At 41.3% G+C, this 26,421-nt stretch overlaps 1 protein-coding gene across 3 annotated transcripts in view; it reads left to right on the top strand.

The window, feature by feature from the left end:
- FBXW4 (F-box and WD repeat domain containing 4) overlaps positions 1-26,421 on the top strand; it is an 88,646-nt gene that overhangs the window by 2,538 nt on the left and 59,687 nt on the right. For 2 of the 3 annotated variants that reach the window (XM_050804994.1, XM_050804992.1), the window contains exons 2-5: positions 16,384-16,479; positions 19,154-19,339; positions 19,778-19,910; positions 25,183-25,277. In XM_050804994.1, coding sequence (XP_050660951.1) covers positions 16,385-16,479; positions 19,154-19,339; positions 19,778-19,910; positions 25,183-25,277 — 509 coding nt within the window. In that variant the 5' untranslated portion in view covers position 16,384. Of the gene's footprint in view, positions 1-16,383; positions 16,484-19,153; positions 19,340-19,777; positions 19,911-25,182; positions 25,278-26,421 lie in introns of all 3 variants that reach the window. The other variant, XM_050804993.1, reaches the window with a different exon arrangement.

Genomic DNA, 26,421 nt, shown 5'->3' with positions numbered 1-26,421 from the left:
CTGATAAATCTGTTTCCCACTGGTTTTCTTACAAATTTGATATTTTTTTTTTTTTTTTTTTTGAGATGGAGTTTCACTCTTGTTACCCAGGCTGGAGTGCAGTGGTGTGATCTCGGCTCACCACAACCGCCTCCTGGGTTCAAGCGATTCTCCTGCCGCAGCCTCCTGCATAGCTGGGATTACAGGCATGCACCACCACACCCAGCTAATTTTGTATTTTTAGTAGAGATAGGGTTTCTCCATTTTGGTCAGGCTGGTCTCGAACTCCGGACCTCAGGTTATCTGCCTGCCTTGGCCTCCCAAAGTGCTGGGATTACAGGGGTGAGCCACCGTGCCTGGCCTAATTTGATTTTTTAATAGTTAACACTTTCATCAATATCACTTTTGGTGCAAGAGGTGAATTCAATTTACTATTCTTGTTAGGTAGCCTCAACGGCTACCTTAGTTATCACTACAACTTTGTTAAGTAATTCTCTTTTGCTTTGTTTTGGAAAGCTTATTTTGCCATATAATAAGTTTTTATATATATATGATATACACATGTATATACACATACATATGTGTGTGTATATTGGATCTGTATCTGAACTCTTCATTGTGTGTCACTGATACAGTTTTCGATTTCCATACTATTTTAAATATTGTTACTTTTTGATGGAGTCTAGTAATCTGTCAGGGTAAGATTATCCTGTTGGATTTATGTGTGTGTGTCACCTCTACACTTCTGTTCAACTCGCTGTCAAAAAAAAATTCTGTACTTTTTCAAGGACTTTTGTGGTTTTCATGATAAAGTTCTCACATATCTGTTGTTGCACTTCTGTGTATTTCTGAATATGTTATGCATTTCGTTTTTATTGCAAATATACTCTCTTTGGTATGTTTTCTGGCTGGGTATTACTGAATGTAGAAGATTACTTTTGTAAATTTTGAATTTGATGGTTTTTTATTCTTTTTATTCTAGGATGATTTTGTTCATGATAATGATTCCTTGGGACTTCTTGGGCATGCGGTCTTGTCACCTGCAGAAATAGTTTTTTATTCTCTTCCTTTCTTATGAGAATAACTATTTCAAAGAATATTATCAGTTGACCTATAAGGGAAGTCTAAAACAACTGGAACCCAAGCCAGCCAAGGCAAAGTTTGGCTTTCTCTCTCTTCATATAGAGATTGAGTGAATGAATGAAAGAATTGGTGTTTATTTTCAAATGCTCTAAAAGAGAGATACTGGGAATGAATCTACATTCTGTAGCAGTAATAACAAAAATGAAAGTGAATTTATGGTGTAAAATGCTTTGAGATTGCCAAATGATATGGCTTTATTATTTATTAGACATGTGTGTTTTGATTTCTCGCCTGTGTCCTAGGGTAAGGTGTCCTGGCCTTCTAGGGAAGTTGTTTTACCATAGCACTTGATAAAGAGCAGGGTCACTGCTCGGGTTTTCTGGGTTGAGGGAAGAAGTTACGCGTGTTACAGCAGGTGGAGAGAATATTTACCAGTGTGGTCCGTTTCTGGACAGCTGCAGAGACTTAATAAGCCACAGAGAGAGGTGGTTGTCATCCCTGGAGGAAGAAGGCATGCACCCCAGTCCACTTAGGGAGTCAGCAAAGCCGGGCCCAAAGTACAGCAAGAGTATGGCTGCTTGGATAGTGGCAGGGCTGTTGTTCATGCTTTGGGCTAATTAACTGCAGACTAGATAAGTGAGATGAGTTTTTATCAGCATTACACAAAACTGGATTTGATCAGAAGCCACATAACCTCACTGGCCCTAGGTTTTATTACCTATAAAGAATGGGAATAACCTTGCCTGATAAAATGAGGCTTAAATGTAGAATGCTGGCTAGTACAGCATTAAGCACATAGTAAGCACTCAATAAATTGTAAAATGGAACTTTTTAATTGTTTGGGTTCTCCTCTAGGTAGTCTGTATATAGCAAAAGTGGGGATGGTTTGACTTAGAGGTGCTGCCTAAAGACAAAGGGGAAAACACACACACACACACACACACACACACACACACACACACACTCTGCTTGGTTTCTCTCACCTGTCCTGAATGTTTTTGGAAACATGACAGCAGAACCTGTGGACTTAGGGCCTGCACTTGGGGATGAAGAGCCTCTTGATTCTCAGAAACACAAACTGCTAAGGTTTACTGACCTTCCGGCCCAGGGCAAGTCCCATTCAGTTTGGCTGTTCCTAACTGATCATAGCTTTGTTGAGTAAGATGAACTGCTTTCGTTCCTTGTGATTTGCTAATGGTCTTATACTTGTGCTTGAAGGCATTCTGGCCACTTTAAAACCACAAACAAATAATTTGCTTCCCTTTTGCCCAAACAGTGAACACTAATAGGTACTAAGCTTTTTTTTTTCTTTTTAAAGGGACACAAAGATAGTTGGCGTCAGTTGTCTGATTTAAAATCAGTTTTGTGTGGAGATTTTATGAAGCCTGTTGGAATAGAAATATCCTGAATATAACAATAAAAATCAAAGAAATGTTTCATATAGCAGTCTTTCAAATTTTCCCTAAAGAGTAACAGGACAAACTAACCTAGTTCGTTTACAAGAACAAGACAGTGGAATTCAGCTGTCAGTTGATAATGTTGGCTGAATGCAAGAAGTAGACAGTATGACAGGGGAAGAACAGGAGTGCTATCTGCAAATTCTGATACTGAAAATTAACAAATGCAAATAATGGAAAGAAAAAGTATATCTGTGCATGTAAAGCTATTTTTAAAAGATTCTGTTGCCAGTCTTATGTTAAAGAAAGCTTACTTGATCCTCTTCCTCCCAAATGAAGTGCTACATATTGTCAAACAGGGATTTTATTTTAAATAGCCTTTGAGCAGTATCTGGGTGCTGTCTTGCATTTGCCTATGATAGATTTGCCTGGAATTAACAATAGGTGTTTAGGGAGTGAGGCTCCTGAGGTGTTTGTCCTGGCATGTACATTCATTCCTGTGGAGGGGTCCTGTAGCCTTGGAGCTCTTTGAGGCTGGGGGCCTGGGGTATCTATTTCAGTGATGATTAACGTCCAGAGTGGTGAGATAGACACAGATAAGCAGAGTGTGTTTATTTGTTTTGAAATGATTGTGCCTAAGAGCATTTTCTTGGCCCAGAAAGCATATAGTTTCCTAACTAGTTTCCTACTCTGAATGGAGAAGGTATTGCTAACTGGTTACATTTAAGGCCTAAACTGTGATTTTCAGAAAACAATTAACAACTCAAAGTAGCTTAGGCTTTCTCCAGTTTTCTGCCTTTCCCAGGGAGGAGAGTCACTTATTTGTTCTCTGACTCATGGAATGATTTCGTATATGGATGTATTTATTGTCTTTAGCGTTTGGAAAGGCCTTATTTCTAATAGTTTCTATGAGTTAATAAAATAGAGTTTAGTTTACAGGTTCAAAATAAAACAGTACACCTGTGGAAGCAGGACATGGTCTAGTGTAGTCACTACCTCCAAATGCGAACTGGAAGAATGGAAGAAGCCTTCTCTAAGACCATGAGAATACAGAAGCTGTTTATATCCTTTCCAGTCTTGTAAAACTTGAATGGTAGGGGCTGAATTTTCTAGCTTTCAAGGCAGAAACATGGAGAAACCCAATGTCTTTACAGTCTGTGAGATGAGCAATCTGTAGTATAAGTTCATACTGTAATGAGAGCTCTGAAAATATTTCAGTACTCCATACTTTTTTTTTTTTTTTTGCACCTGGAACCTTCATCTAAGGTAAAGATTGTGCTTGAGCTGCTGAAATCCCCAACTGACAGTGAGGTCACTGAGTCAGTATACAGGTTTTTTAAAAAATTATTTTTGAATGTGTGACTTAGAAAAGAATTACTTGTGTGTGACAACTTAACCTTAGCTCTGGATTGACCCTGGCACTGGATTAGTTTCTGGTCCTGACATGTCACCATGGAACAGTGAGAAATTTAGGCAGATTCTTCTTGAGACCAGGCTCCAAAAATATTTGAAAATTAAGATGAGATCAACTATTTGAAAAAAAGAGGAGAAAATTGGGTTTTGAATTTTCAGTGAAAATTGGCAGACTCCCCACTTTGATCTGCAGAAACTGACTTTTGCTATGCTTCAGAATTTACCTCAGGTATGTCAACCATGAGTCAAGGTTGAGAATCCTAAGATTTGGTTTACTGTTGAGGAAAGTCCTTCCTATTCAGCAGTCTTGCTCAGATGGAACTCCAGTTGTAATCAATTGAATCAAGATGGTTATGGTAATTAAGAATATGTTTATGTACCCTGAATCATGTAAATACTTGAGCTTTCTCTAAAAATGAGTAGGAGACTATCTGGAGAAAGAATTTACCTCCTGTTAGAGGTTTGGCTGCCTTGTCTCAGTTTTGAGTCAGTTCTTCATTTTATCCAGACTGTCCGCATTGCCCTCCCTGGAAGTCTGGGCCCACCCAATGGGCCCCTGTGCCTGCTGCCCCTCTTTAGCCCACAATTAATTGCCAACACATTCTTTCTTCTTCGTCTTCTTTTTTGGTATTTGACATGAGCTCAAATTGCTGAGAAAGGTGACAACTGTGAAATGAAGACAGGGCTTGGAGACACCTTAAAAAATACATGCAAAGGCCACTAAATGACAAGAGCAGACTGCCAGGCTCTTTCAAAACATCACCATGTCTGTTGACTTTCCATTCCTTGTCCACAGCACAAAATTGGAGGTCAAAGAATCATAGGAGTTAGAGATGGAAAAGACATTTGGGGTCAGCCAGTTCATCCCTCCGCCTTCTCCTGCCCCTGATTCCAAATCATTCCTTACATTATATTTTCTCCCCCAGCTCTTGTACAGTTTTCACGGTCTTCACTCAACCCTAGCTGTCACCTTTGGGGAATGATGCTGGAGTTTCTCTCTAGTTTCTCCTTGGCAAAGAGAGATATTGCCTGTGCCCCCAGTTGACATTCATGAACTTCTTTGTTGGTGGTCTCAGCTGAGAGGCTGAAGGATAATTGGATGTCTCTCTATTGCCTGGTGATGGGGCGTTTTTAGACAGAATTGAAGAGGATTTAGTGTGTGATGATATTGGGCAAGGGCTGAGGTGTAGGGTAGCCATTGATGAATTTGTTCCTAGACTTTTGTTGTTCAAGTCTCTTGACTATAGGGGGATTCTTATTTGTATGAAGTGTGTGGTATTGGGACAGGTGGGCAGAGATGGGAAATTACACTGAATAGGAGTTTGATAGGAACCCTAACTTGGAGATTGGTAGATTAAACAAACAAATAAGAAATACTGGTTTCGTGAGGTATTAGAGGATTGTTTTAATAGTTACATGTTAGGGGAGAAATAGAGTGGTGGTTACTGTACAGAAGCTTCAGTTTAGAGTCATATTGAGGAGAACAGATGGGCCGGAAGCAAGTATTTTGGATTAGGGTATGCTGTTGCTTTTGTGGTCTCCCCTTGCTTTAAGAAAGCAGAGAAATAGAAGTCTTATGCTCACTGGCTGTATGAGTCGGAAGGGGGAATGGTCATTTTTAGAGGCAGCTTTGGAGGGATACCCCCAGCTCCCCCGTCTTTTTCCAGCAGCTGTTGGGAGCAGTCCGAAGGGGGTATTGTATTTCTTCTGGTAACTCTGCCAAGAATGAGAGGAAATCCACAATCTGTGGGTTTTGTAGGGGGGATGAGGATGGGGTGGCAGGTGATGGGACAGGGAAATTAAATTGTTTTATAGTAAATATGTTGAGATACTTTTCCTGGAAAGCTGTTTCACTGAAAGGAATGATATTTCCCCTGCTCACTAACCCTGTAATGAGTTCATTCTCCTTAAAGAAAGGGAAATAGTCTTTGAGTACTTCTTTTCCTTTTTTCCCTGTAGTTCCAGCTTTGACCTCCCATGTTTCTTTGAGTTTTCCTTTAGAAAGTCTACGTCAAAAAGTTGAATCAAGGTTCAGATATGGGTGGTATGTGTGTTTGTCCCCTCCAGAAGTGAGTTGCTAAGGGAGAACTTCATCCCTTATCTTGGATGCAGTTTGACTTTATCATAATGGCCTAGAAGCTGGAGATGTAAAAACTTTCTGGGTGACGTCTGGTTCATATTCTCCTCATCCCTTCATTCAGGCTGGAAGGGCACCAGGGATTTTGAAGTCTGGTCACTTGGGTTGAGAACCTGTTTTGATGATTAATATAGAACACAGTTTCATGATTAAAAACAATAAAAAACAACCCTGGGAAGCAGAGCAGTATAATTATTTCTCACATATCAGATGAGGAGTCTAGGGAAAAGTCATTTTGAAGGTATGAGAACAAAGTTTACCTCTTAGTCTGCTAGTGCCTAATTCATGACTCACTTAGAGGAAGGCCTGTTCACCGCTCCCTGCCCCCCCAAAATTGGCATCTTTCTTGCCATTGTTCATTTTTAGAAAGTACCAGATCAGTCTTTCCAAAAGTTGTATTGTGGGATTCCTGAAAAACTAATTCTGTAATCAAATGAGTGGGGGAAAATGCTATGCGCCACATTCCCTTTCTTAGGGATCACAATGTCCATTGGGGATTAAAGGCACTGGCAAGTCCTGTGATAGAGGGACCTGTTTAATTTTTGTTTCAGCCAGCATTGTGCAAAATGTTTTGACCATAAAATTCTCTTTTTCACTGCTAAATATCTCTTTAACATCTTGCAGAACACACATACTGGTCAAGTGCCGTGCAAATACAGAGCCTAACCAAAGCCAGGAGGAAAAGGATGTGAACACAGCCAAGTTCTGAATCTTAAGCTCATGCACATAAAAGACCAGGGTTATGCTTAGTGCTTCTGAAACTGTTTAGACATCTTTGACATGTGGGTGCCATGTTAAGATACTTTATCTGCTCAAATTTCTTCCCTTGAGCCTCTCTAGAATAAGAATTTGGAGGCTTTGGTTGAATTCTTAAAGATGTGGTATGTTATACATTTTAAGGAAGGGCCTTTGGAGCTACAGGTATTGTTCAAAGTGTGACTTGTCAAATGGAGAACGATGTTTTTGGAAACTCTTGCTTGAGCAGTTCCTAAGCAATGTCTATCAATACCTATTATGCTAGGACCATGGTTCGCCCTTTTTGTGTTAAAGACATAGTTTTGTATGATGTTAGAATTTTTGATAGTACATTAAAGGATTAAAGGTGAATGTCATTTTTTTTTTAAAAGCAAGTTTCAGAAAATTGAAAAACCTGTTCATGATTATTTATACTATTTACTTGTTCACCCTCTGGTGTGTTACTGTTTGAACAGTATTGTTTGCAGCCCTGACCTTGTTCTCTTATATCCTTTGAGGTAAAGTTCATATATGTTCCTCTGAACATGCAATCTTTATTTTATTTTCAGCAAATTGTATCATGGGCAATATTTTGGCTTAATGTCTGATAGAAATCCCTGTAAAAGTGTGGATTGTTAGTTGAACAAAAATAAATTCTATATATTGTTTAAAATTTGGTGGTGCACTTATTCAGGGTTACTGCTATATCACTTGTCTGCCCAGTGATGGTTGAGAGCCACTTTTAGAAGCACAAAGTGGTTTAAGACTTGATCCTGTGGAATTTATGACTAAATTAGACAAAAAAGATGATGTATAGCTGTGAAAAGCTAGCAATGCCTAGGTGTATGGTAGGTTCCCTCTAACAGTTCAGATGTCATGTTTGGAAGAGTCACAGAAGTAGAGGCTTTATCTAGATTTTAAAGAATGGATGAATTTGACTAGTCCCCAGAAGTAGCAGTCAGGGGCAAAGGTAGGCTGGGGCTGGCAATATAGGTGAAAGTGTGGGTGTATGAATGAACGTGGAAGGGATTGGCTTGGTGGGAGTCCAGTTGCATAGTGTGAAGCATGAAAAGTGAGTTGAATGGGTAAAGTGGGTTGACAGTTGGGGGTCTTTCAAGGGAGCTGTGGGTCAGTTCAGTCAGCTCCATGCCCTCTTTGTGCATGGTCTTGTCCTCATGCTGGCATGTTTCCTACAGTCTCCCTTCACTCTGAATTTTGGGACTATTCTCTGTTCCTTAGCCAAAAGGATAAGCAATTTAACATGATATAAAGATTTTTGATTAATTTTTTTGAACCTTAATTATAAACCTCTGCTACTGAAGCTATTGGAAGATTCAGGCTAATGCAAGTATAAATGAAAAGTTAGAAGGTTCTTTGACTGCTTAAGTACTTCACACTAAAGCCAAATTCTTAGCATTGATAGAAGAACTGGTGAGAACAGGCAATCTGGGGAAAAATCTGGAGAGAAAGAAGATAAGAGAAATCAAGATATAGTGTTAATTTAAAATTCCAAGCCCCAAGGCCTGGCGCTGTAGCTCATGCCTGTAATCCCAACACTTTGGGAGGCCGAGGCAGGTGGATCATTTTAGGTCTGAAGTTCAAGACCAGCCTGACCAACATGGTGTAACCCCATCTCTATTAAACATACAAAAATTAGCTGGGTAGTCATGGCATGTGCCTGTAATCCCAACTACTTGGGAGGCTGAGGCAGGAGAATCACTTGAGTCTGGGAGGTAGAGGTTGCAGTGAGCGCAGATTGCACTACTGCACTACAGTCTGGATGACACAGTGAGACCCTGTCTCAAAAAAATAAATTAATTAAAATAAAATTCCAAACCCCAAGCATTGTATGTAACCCTTGGCCCAGTGCCCCTTGATATGGCCTTGTTCTACACTTGGAGACACTTTCCTTTCCTAAGTTTCTGTCCAAATCAGCAGGATGTTATGCTTATGGAAATCATGCCATCCATGCAGTTGGTCAGCATTGGTAGCTTCCAGGGGAATCAAGCTGCGAGATGGGACAGAGAAGGAAATTGGTTTGTGTTCCAGGAGTTTTCTGATCTCAGAGATATGTAGTTTGAGACCTCTTCGATATACCTACACTTCCCCTTCCTTCCCCCCAGCCATTTTTCTTCAGACTAGGTTTATTTATTTGCTTTTGGTTTTGGGGTGTGAACAAGGAGAGGGGAAATGAAAGGTCATTCTAGATAACTGCCTAGATTAATTTCTGTCCCTCTGGACTCACTTGCCAAGATTTTAAGGGGCCAGATAGCTTACTGTGGGTGCATGTTGTATTGTTTTTGTTTAAAATAGATCATATGCCCAGGAATGCAAACTCTAATGGTTACTAAGTGCCGGAAAGCTGAGAGGGAGGGGGCCTAGTGGAAAAATGAGCCTGAGGCAAGAGAAGGAGGGCTGGGAAAATGGCAGTTCAGCTAGGCCCACGGGGCCAGGTCCTCTGTGTGTTAACATCCATGGAGAGATTTCTTTACAGGGCACTAATCATTTTTTTGAGAGGAGCACCCTCACTTTACATTAGTAACCATATGGAGAAATGGCTGGCCAGAGGCCGCTTCAAGGATGGGAGCAAGGGTCCCTGGTGAATTCCAAGGGGCACCTACTTCTGTCTTCTCAGGTAGTTTTCTTCTGCTGCCTTGTTCTACTGACCCCCTTTGACTGGCAGTGACACATTCCCATAGGGATGGAGGGATACCTGTTTTCAGAGAAAGGAGATATTTTTAAAATTTCTTTGGATTTTTCAGGTGCTGAAACCAATAAAGATATAGATATGATTTGGCCAACAGCTAGGGAAACTGTAACCATTCAAGATGGTTAGACAAAAGATATGAAAAAGCTGAGCTGTTAAATTGTTTTTAACAAAGTAGAACTTTTTCAAGTCAAAGCCAAATTGAATTTTTTTTTTTCAAAGTCTAAATTTGAAGGACTACAGCCAAGTATTTTGATTATGATATTCATCTTGGGAGAGGATGCCTGCACCTGCTGTTTGGTAGCAGCTTCTAAAGTTCAACTTTGAAAGTTTCTTGGTGCTATGATCAAACCCTCAGGGGAGTGTTTTGACCCCTAGCAAAGTGTCACATGGCAGTTAAGTGACCAGGGAGATGAGAGAAGTGCTGTCCTTATTCCAATTCAGGAAATATATTCATTCTTTTGCTTTTGTTTTCTTCCTGCTATGATCCAGAATATTCCCTTTTTAGTTTCATCACCACTCATTAATTTTAGACCTAATTCAAGAGAAGAGACATAACTGTAAACAGTTTCTTCCTTTATATCTGGGAGGGATTTGCAGATAAGAGTAGACAGGAAGTCTATTTTTTTTTTGGTTAGATTTCAGTTCCTTTGGCCCATCCTGTTAAGTATCTTTTACTGTCCTCAGTAGTAGTCTGGTAGTGTAGGTGGCTCTATAGTGATTTTAAACCAGGGACTACATTCACCCAATAGAATAATTCAGTAAAAGATTTTAGCCTTAACATGTGTATAGCCAAGTCCTAATTGTTCAGCCTGAAAGATAAGAAAGTTTGATATTGGAGGAACAATTTCTTTTTTTTTTTTTTTTGTTGAGACAGAGTCTCGCTTTGTCGCCCAGACTGGAGGAACAATTTCTAATAGTTATAACTAAACTAGTTAGAAGAAAAACGAATGATTATTAGAGTCACATTAGTGCCGACACCATTAATGGATATTATCTACTACTTATACTTATGTAAAGATAATTAACTTTTTTTGTAGTGATTTATGACATATGCTGTACTTCGTTTTAGGTGTCATTTTTGAAAACAATTGTGTGAAATATTATCCTCATTTTATAGGTGAAGAAATGGATAATTAGAGAAGTTAGTTACCTGGGTTGTATAATTAGTAAGTGGTAGAATTGGGATATAGATCCCAGTTTCCTGAGCCTGCCTTCTGTGCTTTTTCAATTTTATTCAATCTGCTCTTTAGTTAAAGGTAAATAGGAAGACATAACCGTCAACAATTATGTGATATATTTTCAACAATTGATCACTTAATAAAGCACCATCTATTAACATCTTTAGACCTGTTATTATTATTATTTTTTTTTGAGACGGAGTTTCGCTCCTGTCACCCAGGCTGGAGTGAAATGGTGTCATCTCGGCTCACTGCAACCTCTGCCTCCCAGGTTCAAGTGATTCTCCTGCCTCAGCCTCCCAAGTAACTGGGATTACAGACGCCCACCACAACACCTGGCTAATTTTTGTATTTTTAGTAGAGACAGGGTTTTACCATGTTGGCCAGGCTGGTCTCGAACTCCTGATGTCAGGTGATCCACCCTCCTTGGCCTCCCAGAGTGCTGGGATTACAGTTGTGAGCCACGGCGCCTGGCCTCAACCTGTTATTTATGGAGACATAATTTTATGTAGTGTCTCCCCACCTCTACCTTTATAAATTTAACTTTGTTTTAAAAATACCATTACTTGGTATAGTTGTTGCCAAAATGTTTTTCATTCCTCACATTTGTAATTTCTAGTGGCAGTATATTCCATTGCATTAGTATACTATTCTCCCCCACAGACAGACCTTCAGGCTGTTTCCAGATTTTAGCTCTAATATATAGCTGCAGCTATAAATATCTTTGTAAAATTTTTTTCTTTTGAATTATTTCTTCGTGATATAGTGCTCAAAGAAGAAATGCTGGATCATAAGCTGTCATTTAATGACTTTTGTCTTAACAGAATTCCTTTCTGAAAGACTGTACCAGCTGAATGTGCTGTAAGCAACATGTAACCAAATCCATACTCTTCTATCAAATTAAAGCTAGTGTTAGTTTTTTCTACTTAATAGATGTGAGGTGGTACTTTAAAAATTGTTTTAATGTACATACCTGTAAACTGTTCTTGGGGGATGTTTCTTCCAGTGTTTTACCATGTGAACACTGTGACTGTCCTTATCCTCTGTCAGACATGGATGATAGGGTATTGGAGACAGGGTGTTATCTTGAGAGATTTTTATCAGCTCCCTAAAAGTTTTAGAGATAAAACTTATGTCTATAGTGTTAGTTAAAATTTTTCCCCTACTCTGTTGCTTTTAATCTTTTTTCCCTTTATGTAGCATTTCAAATTTAATAGCATTAAACTCAAATACTTTATAATTGATACATTTCTGTTGCTTCAATAGAATAATTTCTTTTATCCCCATTTCAATTGGGAAATTATCTCTGCTCGTCATTGAAATATGTATATATCTTGTTTTTTTCTAGTTAAATTTTTTTTTTTTTTTTGAGACGGAGTCTCGCTCTGTCGCCCAGGCTGGAGTGCAGTGGCTGGATCTCAGCTCACTGCAAGCTCTGCCTCCCAGGTTCACGCCATTCTCCTGCCTCAGCCTCCCGAGTAGCTGGGACTACAGGTGCCCGCCACCTCGCCCTGCTAGTTTTTTGTATTTTTTAGTAGAGACGGGGTTTCACCGTGCTAGCCAGGATGGTCTCGATCTCCTGACCTCGTGATCCGCCCGTCTCGGCCTCCCAAAGTGCTGGGATTACAGGCTTGAGCCACCGCGCCCGGCCCTAGTTAAACTTTTAAATTCACCCTCATATTTTTGGAATTTATTATATTGTGATATGAGATGGCAATCTAAATCAGTTTTTTTCTCTATTGATATTCAACAAGTTTTATCAACAGCATTTATTATTACTACTTTAATGAGTATTTGAATATTACTCAGCCATAAAAAGGAATGACATAATGACTTTTGCAGCAACTTGGATGGAATTGGAGACCATTATCCTAAATGAAGTAATGCAGGAGTGAAAACCAAATACTGCATGTTCTCACTTATAAGTGGGAGCTAAGGCATGGGTACACACAGGCATACAGAGTGGTGTAATGCACATTGCAGATTCAGAAGGGAGGAAGGTGGGAGGGGGGTGAGTGATAGAAAAATTACCTACTGGGTACAAAACATACGCTACTCAGGTGACTGGTATACTAAAAGTCCATACTTCATCATTATACAATTCATCCATGTAACCAAAACCACTTGTACCCCTAAAGCTACTGAAATTAAAAATTTTTTTTGTTTTGTTTTGTTTTTTGAGACGGAGTCTCACTCTGTCGCCCAGGCTGGAGTGCAGTGGCGCGATCTCGGCTCACTGCAAGCTCAGCCTCCTGGGTTTACGCCATTCTCCTGCCTCAGCCTCCTGAGTAGCTGGGACTACAGGCGCCCGCCACCGCGCCCGGCTAATTTTTTGTATTTTTAGTAGAGACGGGGTTTCACCGTGGTCTCGATCTCCTGACCTTGTGATCCGCCCGCCTCGGCCTCCCAAAGTGCTGGGATTACAGGCGTGAGCCACCGCGCCCAACGAAATTAAAAAATTTTTAAAAAAGAAAAAGAAAAATTAGAAAATATGTAAAAACATAAAGGAGAAAATAAAAACACCCAAAGTTGACTACCCGCAGTTAACTATGGGTGTTTTATTTTATCCTTCCAGTGTTCTTTCTAGCCATGCATATTCTTATTCCCTCTCTCCTTTCTTTCTAATAAAGTCAACGTGCCATACAAACCTAATAGCACTAATTAAAGTGATTTATTTCCTTAGTTTACAATTTTCTGTTTGTTATCTATTAAATTCATATCAGTTTGGGCCATTTCTTGCTTTCTTTTTTTAAAATCAAAGTCAGTTGCTTATTGCTTATTTCCAAGTGAAAAGAATATACTTCCTAGGAATATACTTTCTAGAAATATAAGAAATATAATTGCTCTTTATCAGCACTTATTGATATGCATAAGGCATTGGGCAAATGAAAACAGTGCCTGGCATATTGTAAGCACATTAAATGTTGGTTAAATAAATTGCAATTGGAATAATGATCCAGAGAGATTTATAACATTCTATATCATTTAAAAATAATATTCAGTTGGCCAGGTGTGGTGGCTCATGCCTATAATCCCAGTACTTTGGGAGGCCAAGGCAAGAGGATTGCTTGAGGCCAGGTGTTGGAGACCAGCCTGGGCAACATGCATATATACTTGTCTACAGTGAATACATAGTTGCCTCTAGAGAGGGAGAGTCTTGGCTAGGGGTTTCGAGAAAGACTCACTTTTGCATTGTTAACCTTTCATACTATCTGTGTGTTTTTTTAAATCCTGTGCATTTATTACCTTATTAACCAAAAATAATTATTCTATACAAATAAATAAATGAAATAACACCAGGAGGCAGAATATTATTTAGCTAAAAATGAATTAGGTATCTTCTCTCTGCCTGCCAAAACCATTCTTTCTAAGCTGTGTCCGTTAGAATCTTGAAAGCCGGACTTGCTTGCTGGCTTTTAGTAAAATGTGGTAAATGTGAAGGTATAAGTAGAGGCTGGAAGAAATGAGTGTAGGCCGGGCGCGGTGGCTCAAGCCTGTAATGCCAGCACTTTGGGAGGCCGAGACGGGTGGATCACGAGGTCAGGAGATCGAGACCATCCTGGCTAACACGGTGAAACCCCGTCTCTACTGAAAAATACAAAAAAAACTAGCCGGGCGAGGTGGCGGGCGCCTGTAGTCCCAGCTACTCCGGAGGCTGAGGCAGGAGAATGGCGTAGACCCGGGAGGCGGAGCTTGCAGTGAGCTGAGATCCGGCCACTGCACTCCAGCCTGGGCTACAAAGCGAGACTCCGTCTCAAAAAAAAAAAAAAAAAAAAAAAAAAAGAAATGAGTGTATCTCTCCCTGGCCAGCAAATTTCCAGGCAGACATGGCAGTTATCACTCTGTGTCCCAAGCAGTGTACCTTGTATGGGCAGTGGGGCAAGCTAAGGAGACACAGGAGATATATGGGAGCCTAAAATGGAATTTTCAAATTCTTGCTCATGATTTCAAAATTCTCTTCAAAGGTGTACTCTCTAAGGGGCTTAGAGCTCTTCTCCCTATTGCCTATTAATCCATCCCCAAACGGTGCCATTCGTGTTGCTTGTGTGCTGTCTTATTGCTGTTAACTCAGCTCACCCAGAAAGTACTGTTGACACTCACCCTCCAATGTTTTGAAGAATTTAAAACTCATAGAAAAGTTGAATGAATTGTACCATGAACACTCATATATGCACCACCTAGGTTCTACAATTAATATTTGGCTGTATTTGCTTTATCATGCATTTCAAAATAAGTTACAGATATCAGTACATTTATCCCTAATGGCTTCAATGTGCATGCATATCATTGACTAGATTATATTAGTTTATGGGTTTTTTTTTTAAGAAAAATATATATACAGTGAATTTATATTTCAGTGAACTGCACAAATCTTATGTATCATTTGATGTATTTCTTTTCTCTTTTATTTTTTTAGAGAGGGAATCTTATTCTGTTGCCTAGGCTGGAGTGCAGTGGTGGAACTACTGCTCACTGTAACCTAAATTTCCTGGGCTCAAGTGATCCTCCCATCTTGGCCTCCCAAAGTGTTGTGATTACATTTGTGAGCCACCACATCCTGCACATTTGGTCCATTTCTCACAAATGCATATACACTTGTATAACCCAAACCCCCTCAAGACTTAAATATAGAATATTACCTCAGAAAGTTTCCAAATGTTCTTTGCTAGTCAGTCTCCATCCCTACCCTGGTGGTAATAATTGTTCTGATTTTTTTCACCATAGGTTAGTTGTCTCTCTTCTCAAGCTTCATGTAAATGAAATCATACACTACGATCTCTTTTGTGTAAAATTTATTTCATTCAACATAATGTTTCTGTGATTCATCCACATTACAATGTGTACCAGTACTTCTTTCCTTTTTTTGCTGAGTAGTAGTCCATTATATGAACCTACCCTAGTGTGTCTATCCACTTTCCTGTTGATGGATGCCTGGGCTGTTTACCACTTTTGGCTATTACTAAAACTTCTATGAGCATTCTTGTGTAAGTGTTTTTGTTTCTCTAAAGTTATTGCTAGTTCATAGAGTACATAATATGTTTAGATTTATAATAAACTGCCAGACCTTTTCCCAAAATGGCTGTACCATTTTGCTTTCCCACCAACAATGTAGGAGAGTTTCTTATTGGTCTTCCATATGAACAAATACAGAGAGGACTTCCTCATCAGGGTACAAACTCCTGTCAGATATGCATTCTGTGAATCTTTTCTCCCAGATGACGGCTTGTGTATTAATTTTGGTGAACAGAGGTTTTGGATTTGATGAAGTCTGATTTATTGGATTTTTATTTTCTGTTATTGCTTTCTGTGTCCTAAGAAATCTATGTCTACCTTCGTAGTCAAAGAGATGTTTTCATGTATTTTCTTCTGACAGCTTTATAGTTTTAGATTTTAAGTTTATGACCTGTTTTGAATTACTTTTCCTGTATGGTGTGAGGTAGGGGTCAGGGTTCATTTCATTTTTTTTTTTTCCCCAATCTGGACGTCCAGTGGTTCCAGGATTGTCATCCATTCTCCATTAGATTGCTTTGGCATCACTGTGGACATTTTTAATAGTTTAAAGGACAGGCTTTTCTCCTTGGCTTTTTTAGTTAGTCAAGTATGGAGAGAGAACAGTTACTCCTTCCTGGTCTCCTAATCTCTTTACTTGTATTTTGGATGCTCCTGAATCCTGACTCAGTAAGCCCATGGAATTTTCTGTGGTTGGCAATAAGTTGTAGTGATTGGATTATTTGTTCTGTCTGGACATAGGATGACCAGTGTCCCAGTGAAGGAACGGGTGAAGGTGTCTCAGAACTGGAGACTGGGGCGCTGCCGAGAGGCGATTCTGCTGAAGTGGAGATGCAGGCAAGTAGCCTCTTGACTTTTTTAAAGCTACTTGGGACATAAAAGCATAATGGAAAGTAAAAAATCTGGTCCTACATAGAGGCTAATGGGGCTATCTTGGGTGGGGTTGCACTGGTGAGCCTTTGAATACCACAAAGGGGGCATCAGAAGGACAACTTTTTTCACATTTAAAGAAGGGAATACAAGAAATGTACATTAACAAATGACTTTTTTTATGATTATAAAGAAATCAATGCTTATTTTAGAAATTTGAAGAAAAAGAAAGTTCTAAAGAAGAAAATAAAACTAACCTGTAACTCCACCACTCAAAGGTAACCTCTGTTAACTTATGCCATCAAAGGAAATAAATGAAATCAAGGTTTCAATTAATCTTATTTTACAAATATTTTTCTTTAAATCTTCTACTCTATGGAGTTACTTCTTCATTCTTGGCTTCCCTGAGTCCTCTCCCCTACTTTATTAAAAGGCAGGGTAGGATCTAAAGGTTTGGATACATATGTTACAGGAGTTAGAGCTTAGAACAAGTATAAGGAAATTTAGAAAATGCCTGTGGCACCGCTAATGCCACCGATTTTTATGCTTCATTGATGCTAAATGATTTCATAGTTATTATTTGACTCCCTACCAAAGAATTGCTCCTTGTTGATTGGTTGCAATGGATAAGGAACATCATGATTCCACATTCTGGAGTGACCTATACTTGTGCTGAAGACACAGGCAGGCCTCTTCATCTGATGAACCTTTCTTGCTTGCTTGTGTCCAGTTTCCACTGGTTTCACTGGCATCAGATGCTGTGAATAATGTGGTATTGGGTAGTGGTTGTGGTGATGGTAAAGAAACTGCAGGAGAGAAAGACGGATTTTTATGATGAAGGACTTTACCCTCTGCTTCCCACATTGCCTTTGGGGCTAGTTTCAAGCAGTTTGGCAAATAAACACACAGAACAGTTACCAGGCTGCCCTGGGATTCTCCACTGTTCACCTGGCATGAACCTGGTTTCTTGTCCTAGGCAAATGGCTGTTTACCAGATGGCTCTAAACACAAAAATTCCCACCCTCTCTGTTTGCTGCCTACTTGAGTGTGCCACACACTCACGCAAGGGGATATTCAAGAGGAATGTGCATAATGAGTGAGAAAGCAGGCATCTGTACACACTCTACACATGTTCCATGTAATATATGCACACACTTGTAAAAACCTCATGAGCAGAAACTCAGTTACTACAAAGTCTAAGCTGCATTTAATGGCCCGTCAAGTCAATTTGCAGAACTTTTCCACATTCCCATGACGCTTGTATTGAGTCTGGGGAAGAAACACAGCCCAGTTTGCTCAGACAGGCTTGGCAATAGGAGATGGTGGCTGTTCTTGGGGATGAATCAGCTGTCCCTGTGCTTTTCTTGGGACCTGGTAACTCCAGGACCCCTATGTAGAATAGGACAGGTGGGATGTCCACCTTGTTAAAGGGACTTAGTTTCCACCAGAGAGCCTAGTATCTGACAGTCTTCTTTCTTCTTAAGGCTCATTCCCTGCCGCAGGACTTGTCTGTGCCTTCTAGCCTTTCTTCCTCCTGTAAGATTGCAGAGGGAATCTTTAACTATTTGTGGATTTCTCTTATCAGTTGCCTGTGAGAGCTGACTTTCTCTATAGCCCCTGAACTGTAGCAGAATGCTCTGGGGCTGTGTTTTTCCATTGCCACACTTACCCTCTAATACAGAAATGTAGATATCCCTGTGAGGATCTAGGTATCTAATCAGTACATTAGCATCCTTTCCTAAATAGCTTCATTCCTTTCACTTAAAAATGGCCCCTTAGCTCTAACAGAATAAGGGAATGGGGCTTCCCAGGGTTTATTCTTCTCTTTTCTCCATCATACCTTAACTGATCTATTGCGGAAGAGGTATGTATGAGAATCCTAGAACCTTGAAACTTCCCACTTATACTTCAAATCGATGAGGATGCTGAATGAAAGAAAGTTATTTCACCTGGCTAGAAGATTTCTTTTCTTTTTTCTTTTCTTTCTTTTTTTTTTTTTTTTTTTTTGAGACAGAGTCTCCCTCTGTCACCAGGCGCGATCTCGGCTCACTGCAACCTCCGCCTCCCAGGTTCAAGCGATTCTTCTGCCTCAGCCTCCGGAGTAGCTGGGATTACAGGCATGCACCACCATGCCCGGCTAATTTTGTATTTTTAGTAGAGATGGGGTTTCACCATGTTGGTCAGGCTGGTCTCGAACTCCTGACCTCAGGTGATCCACCTGCCTTGGCCTCCCAAAGTGCTAGGATTACAGGTGTGAGCCACTGTGCCCAGCTGAAGATTTCTTTTTGACCCTTCTCACCCCTTGACCATTGAATTTTGTAAGCTCTGCCTACCCATGAGAAGTCCAGGTAGCCAGTAATTGAAATATTAAATATTCTCCAATTAAAAGTGGTATTTAGTTGGTCTTTTAATTTTGAGTCTCTTTTAGAAAGTCCAAGGAAGATTAGATCACCACAAAGTTCAATTACTCTAGTTTTCTGAGGATAGCTGAGGGGTAGGTAATTTTGAAGGAGGATATCAAGTATAGATAATAAGCCTTGTTATCCTTGCTAAGTTAGGGATTGGTCAGACCCTTCAAAGATTGGAGTTGAGTTTTCATACTGTATCTTGATGACTTAAATTTTATTTTCCATCGTTTCAGTCAGATGCCCTGGATGCAGCTAGAGGATGATTCTCTGTACATATCCCAGGCTAATTTCATCCTGGCCTACCAGTTCCGTCCAGATGGTGCCAGCTTGAACCGTCGGCCTCTAGGAGTCTTTGCTGGGCATGATGAGGACGTTTGCCACTTTGTGCTGGCCAACTCGCATATTATCAGTGCAGGAGGGTAAGTGCTGCAGGTTTCTCCTTCCACCCTTTTCCATCTTATTTTTCGGGGACATTCTGCCTGTCTCTGACTTTTCTGTCTTAACTCCAAAGGGATGAGGAGGGAGACGGAGGGTTTTCCATTTAAAGCAGAGAGATTTTACTAAAAAGAGTTAATAGGGTTAGCTGGAGAAGGAAAACAGGAAGAGCTTCTAATGAAAAGTGAAGCTGGTTTTGATATTCTCCAGGGGAAAATATATTTTGTCTCTCAGCTCTGTTCAGCCCCAGGTGTGCTGAAGAAGTAAAGGTATCTAGAAAGTCAGCACCATACTGGGCTGAATTGCCTATTGCTTAGCAAATTTGGATGTCACTGGAGACTTAGGCTGTTTCTGGAGAGTTGTTCTCTTCCTACCGAAAGAATAATTGGTTCTTGGGGGTCGGCTCCTTATTTCTCTCCTAGAGATGGGAAGATTGGCGTTCATAAGATTCACAGCACCTTCACTGTCAAGTACTCGGCTCATGAACAGGAGGTGAACTGTGTGGATTGCAAAGGAGGCATCATTGTGAGTGGCTCCAGGGACAGGACGGCCAAGGTGAGGTGGTCTCCCCGTTACATACTATTACTCTCTCCTGTCTATAGGGAGTGGGGTGGATAGAGCCCCGAGTCCCAGGATTGGCTGAGAGTATCGGCTGGGGGCGGGGGAGAAAACGACACAATAAAGGACTCACTTATGTGCCTCTGGCATGCAGCTTGCCATGCCAGGTGTTGTCCCTGCCAACTGGACTGGGAAAGGAGTGGACAGTGGCTGGGAAGGTTGCCACTCACTTGCAATGTGGCGTGAACTCAAAAACAGAGGACCTGGCAGCCTTTCCTCCCTGAGTTGTGTTTCCTCAAGTTTGTGGGTTGAGTTCTGACCCTAATATTTTATTTTAAAATCTCCCTCCTTATTGCCTGCTCTCTGTTTAGGGAGGTTAATTTTTCACCACCTTGTTTATAAGCAATCAGGCTGATAATTAAAATGTGTTTTCACTGTTTCTCTGGAGAGTGATGTGGTCAGTAAGCAGTAGAGACTATGAGAGAGGGGTGTTGTTTGTTGCATCTTTGCCAAATTGCCCGGTCCACAGATATCCACCAAAGCAAAGCATAAAAGAAAGTGAGGCTGATAAATAGCATGATCCTGACTTCATGGACTCATCCACATCTGGGTCAAATAGGCTCCCACCTGTGAGACAGAGAAGTCTTTCTCCAGGCATGTGCCCAACAGCTGTAGCCAGGGCCTACACAGGCCTGGTCCTTTAGGGTTGCTGTGGGAACTTTGCTGACAATTCAGTTGGTGATGCAGGAGGCCCAATAGTGTCTTGTTACGTGTTTCCTAGCATCTAGGTTCCATAGTGCTAACAGGAACAAAATGCTTGCTGGTATGTCAGCAAATGGGCCTCAAAAACACATAGGGAGAGGACTCAGGAGAGGGAAATTGCAATCTTTACTCAGTAACTTCTCTGACTGCATGTACCCTCTGGTGATTACACCTCCATATAGAAATATTGCTATTTTATGTAAAAAGAAGGGCTAAATATGTTCCCTTCTTTTTATGGAAGTTTCTCCTCCCTTTACTATTTTCTGCCTTACTTTGTACTCTGTCAGAGAGAATGCACACCAGCACAGGAAGCTTGAGAAAAATCCAGCATATCTTTTGAACCAATATGGAAACTGAATTTCCTGTCACTTGCTTCCTGTTACCCTACTTTCTACTTACTTCAGGCTTCTGATTGGTCACTGTCCTTGTACCATTCCCTGAAAAGATCCAGACCTAAACGTGTTATACTGCTCAAAAGTCAGTTTGCATAGAAACCTTTTGTGGCATGTGTGACCTAGGTATTCCTGTCTTATTCTAGCCATCTTCCTGTCATGGCTTCAGGCTTCCCCAAGTTCCTCCTTTTCAGTGACACCTCTTTCTTCTATTCTCTGTAGTCTGAAACTCAGAGCAGTATAAAACTAAGCTTTATAACCACAGATAGCAATCTAAGGGTGTGGATTGCTTACCGTTGAAGAATAATAGCAAGTTTATTTGAGGTATTGGGTTAGTTTCATGTTTGAGTTCTGGTTTAGCCCTATTTAGTATCTTAGATTTTTTAAAAGATCTAAAATAAATTCTTCCTTCTAAAATTGTCACCACAGTCCATCTTAATCCTTCTGAGGATTTCTTTTAGGTCAGTGACAGAATTCTCTTCTCTGGTCCTGAAAGCTGGTCAGCTGGTTTGCAGCTCCCCTGTGACCTCTCTGCCAACTCTTCTTTCCTGGCTTTCCAGATGCTGGGTTTCCCTCCTTTCTGTTGTTGTCTTTGCATCCAGCCCTTTGTTATCCTGAGCCATTTCTACATTACTGTTATATTCAGTTTGTCTTTTATAACTGAAACGTCATTTCTTTTCAGTGGCATCTGAAATTCTACAGCTGCTTCTCCAGGCTTCTAATACACCTGAACCTTCATAAGAATTTACAGTGATATTTGCCTGTAACCATCTATTTTTGGGGAGTTCCCCAAATATGTACTGTATTTTAGGAAAGAGATTTATTTTATGGGGTAAAGGGAAGTAAAACAATCTCTTTGCAAGACATCTGAGCTAGGGACTGTCCAAAGAACCCTCTTCCTTCCGCTTCCCACAATCTCAGTTTCAGGTTTTCTGTGGCTTAGCTTGGATTGTGTCTCTGGACTTTAGTGGGGCCAGCCCCATCCTGAGATGTGAAAAGATGATAGCTTATGTTCTTAATGAGCCTGGGCTGGTACTAACCATTCCTTCGTTTCCTTCTTTATTTCTCTATTCTTTCTTACGAGTGCCTACTATGTATGAGGCTTGGTACAGAGGCACCTGGGCTCTTCAGAAGTAAGGAAGATACAGCCTCTTACCCTTAGGTTGAGAAGAGATGTGCATACCTGGCCATGGAGCTGATTGGAAGTGGCTAGGACTGTGGAGTATAAAGCTCTAGGGAAAGAGCCAGAAAGTTTAGAAGGTAGAGAGATCAGATCACATCTGGCTTAGAAGGGAAGATTTATTGTAATAAGAACCACCATTATTGTTTGCCTGATACCTACCAAATACTATGCTGCTGTGCTAAATGCCTTATGCGTATCTCCACTTTTCCACACTATAACCCTGAGATAGGCATCATTTCTCATTTGACAGATGAGGAAATGGAAGCTAAGAAGTTACTCCTAAGATCAAAGATAATAAGTAGCAACTAGGGTTCAAATCCAGATTGGTCAGATGCCAAAGCCTATGCATGCTTTTTTCTGCAATTGCAGGCTGCAGGGAATATTTTACCATTTAGGTTTTTCTTTTGTTTTAGGATTATTTTCTTTAGGATAGATTTTCATCAACAAAATTACTGAGTTAAAGGCTGTGATCATTTTAAAAGTCGTGATGCATATCACCAGTCTGCTTTTTATTTTTTTCAGACGGAGTCTGGCTCTGTCGCCCAGGCTGGAGTGCAGTGGCTGGATCTCAGCTCACTGCAAGCTCCGCCTCCCGGGTTTACGCCATTCTCCTGCCTCAGCCTCCCGAGTAGCTGGGACTACAGGCGCCCGCCACCTCGCCCGGCTAATTTTTTTTGTATTTTTTAGTAGAGACGGGGTTTCACCGTGTTAGCCGGGATGGTCTCGATCTCCTGACCTCGTGATCCACCTGCCTCAGCCTCCCAAAGTGCTGGGATTACAGGCTTGAGCCACCGCGCCTGGCCACCAGTCTGCTTTTTAAAAGAACTGTATAAATGTCCACTCTCCGCCGGGCGCGGTGGCTCACACCTGTAATCCCAGCACTTTGGGAGGCTGAGGCAGGTGGATCACGAGGTCAGGAGATTGAGACCATCCTGGCTAACATGGCAAAACCCTGTCTCTACTGAAAATACAAAAAAATTAGCTAGGCTTGGTGGCAGGCGCCTGTAGAACCAGCTACTCGGGATGCTGAGGCAGGACAATGGCATGAACCCAGGAGGTGGAGTTTACAGTGAGCCGAGATTGCGCCACTGCACTTCAGCCTGGGCGACAGAGTAAGACTCTCAAAAAAAAAAAAAAAAAAAAATCTCGAAAAATAAAAATAAAAAGACCACTCCCACTGAATCTTTTCCAGGGTTGGATCTGTTTTGAATTTGGCCATGGAGGGCAAAGATAGGATCAGCGTATTGTTGTCAACTCCTGTCCCTCAGGTGCCAGGATGGAATCTCATGTTTCTGGAGGATAATGTGTTGCTGGGCTAAGCCAGGAGGGCCACTTTCTTAAGATCATGCTCAGAATTGGTGGCATGCTTCCTGAGCCGCTCCTGGAGACCAGGAACCTTGTTCTGTGGTTTGCAGAATCTAGGAATCCACCTTCCCTTTCCATGGAGGACATTAGTGAATTCAGGCCTAGGCCTTCCCCATAGATTTTGTAATCAGAATCTTTAGTGTTTCCTCACCCCCAAGAAAGAATCTGCCTCCCAGGGAGTTTGTGTCAGGGAAAAGGCAAAGCTCTCTTTTTAGCTGGGCTGCCTAAAAGAGTACATTGGAAATGTATCTAGTTATTGCCAAAGGGGTATAGAGTCCAAAGAGCAGGCCTGAATCATGGCACTCAGGAAAAGTTGTGGTGTTTTGTTTTCTGCTCCTCCTCATTTAGGATCTTCTTCTTACGTTTATTTTCTTTTCACTGTGTTGGGAAAAGTAACTCACACAATCATCCCATCCCCCACACCTATCATACACACAAACTCTAAGAAACACTTTCTCCTTTTATAGGGAAGAGTTATCATGTGACCCTAAGAAGCCAGGATCACCCCTACTCCATCACCTACCCTTTACACTCAAGGAATGTTTCCTTTAAAGTTCTTCCATCTAAGGTCCTGCCTGAGTTTTGTATGTTCCCCTTATAGCACTGCTGGGACCTTAAGAGGTCACTGATCCATCTGGCTGCCTCTGGATCCCTCTGTTGCTGGTGTCTTGGGATAGCCCTGTATGTCTGAGGTTTCCTTTCTGTTTGGTTAGAGGCTTATGTCCCTGTGTGTGTCATCTAGGGTAGGGTGAGGTGAGGGGGGAGTCCTGTACTTAATGGGAGATGTCTAAATGCACTGACTGCTGAGAGGGCTCTGTGAGTGTTGATTAAAGTTAAGCCCAGAGTGGCTGCTAATGTACATTCCTGACTGATAGGGACCAGATAATGTGCTCCAAGCAATATTTTTAACCTGTAGGAGATATGGAAGCTTAAAAGAGTTAAGCTTTTCTGCTACTTTTGGTGACACTAGGTGCTAAATTCCCTGCTGACATGAATAGTTTTGGATCCTGGGCATTATCAACAAACAAACAACAACACACCACCTTCCCACTTGGAAGTCTTTCTTCTTCTTCCATTCTTTCCTTCCCTTGCATCTTTCTTTTTACTTCTCTCCCTGATTCTATTGCTGTCCCCCTATATTGTGCCTTGATCTTCTTCCCTCTCCCTACTTCTCCAAAGTAAAATCTTGGTGAGAGATAGGAGAAAGGAAAATCCACAAATACAGGAAAGCTGTCAAGAGAGGCAAGCCCCACCCACCCACTTCTTCTCAGTCAAGTCTCAGCTGAGGAATGTGGAACTTCTGATTCCCCAATATAAAGTTGGCTGGTAAGTAAGGGCTCTGAGTGGAAGTAAAAGAGGGTGGTTAGGATGGAGAGCTAGGCCCTATCTGTGGGGGTAGGTGAGCCAGAAGCTGCAGGGGCTCCTCTGCTGATACCTGAGCTCTGTGTGTGCAGGGCATAAAGGATTCCCCATTTCTCCACCTCCAACAGTCACCCCTGCCGGAGCACCTCTCCTCCCCACTGATCCCAGGCAATGCCAACGAGAGCATCTCCTCTCCTGTTTCTAGGTGTGGCCTTTGGCCTCAGGCCGGCTGGGGCAGTGCTTACACACCATCCAGACTGAAGACCGAGTCTGGTCCATTGCTATCAGCCCATTACTCAGGTAAGGGAGACATATTTGGATGTAGTTTTGTCCTGTATAATAATGCATTTATTTTACTAGATCAGGTGAGCTAGAAAATCTTCCTGTTGTGTATTCTAGGTTGCTTTGAGTCACTGTCTTGGAGATTTTTTTAATCCTCCAGAGATTTGAGATGTTTAGGTCACTTCATATATGCGTGGGATTGAAATAACCTTCTAAATGCAAATTTCCTAAGCATCTAACCTCAGAAATGTTAAGGAAAGAGTACTATATGAGAATATAACTAAGAATCCAGCTGTTAACCAGGAGTGTTCCTTCTGGAACAGTTGTCCTCTGGGGTCATTCCCGAAGCAGAGGCCTCTCACCACCCTTGGAAGGTGACAACACCAGCCAACCTGCTCTTACAACTCACATGTCTGCTTTGCTCCCCTTGGAAAATGGCCTCTGGAGTATCCCTTACAGACTTAAGTCATCAGGAGAGGCTTGGGGCCCAGATCCAGCTGGGTCCTCAAACAAAGACATGTATGTGAAGTAGTGACATTGATTATTATAGCAAAACTGTGAAATTTTGATGATGGCTTTACTGTACCATTTGGCCTGATTGTTACTTCTCTTTTTTTATTATTATTTATTTTATTTTATATTTAGAAATGGGGTGTTTCTTTTTTTTTTTTTTTTGAGACAGAGTCTTGCTCTGTCACCCAGGCTGGAGTGCAGTGGCACCATCTCGGCTCACTACAAGCTCCGGCTCCTGGGTTCATGCCATTCTCCTGCCTCAGCCTCCCAAGTAGCTGAGACTACAGGCGACTGCCACCACGCCCAGCTAATTTTTCGTATTTTTAATAGAGACAGAGTTTCACCGTGTTAGCCAGGATGGTCTGGATCACCTGACCTCGTGATCCGCCCGCCTCGGCCTCCCAAAGTGCTGGGATTACAGGTGTGAGGCACCGCACCCGGCCCTAGAAATGGGGTGGGTTATTTTTGTTCTTTTTTGTTTGTTTGTTTTTGTTTTGTTTTGTTTTTAGAAATGGGGTGTTTCTATATTGACCAGGCTGGTTTCGAACTCCTGGCCTCAGGTGATCCTCCCATCTTGGCCTCCCAAAGTGCATGAGCCACTGCACCTGGCCCTGACTGTTATGTCTTTAACCTTACCTATGGACAAGTG

This window comes from Macaca thibetana, chromosome 9, assembly GCF_024542745.1.
Source record: "Macaca thibetana thibetana isolate TM-01 chromosome 9, ASM2454274v1, whole genome shotgun sequence".
Classification (NCBI taxonomy): domain Eukaryota; kingdom Metazoa; phylum Chordata; class Mammalia; order Primates; family Cercopithecidae; genus Macaca; species Macaca thibetana.
The sequence above is the reverse complement of the archived record's forward strand: the minus strand, read 5'-3'. Positions and strand labels throughout refer to the sequence as shown.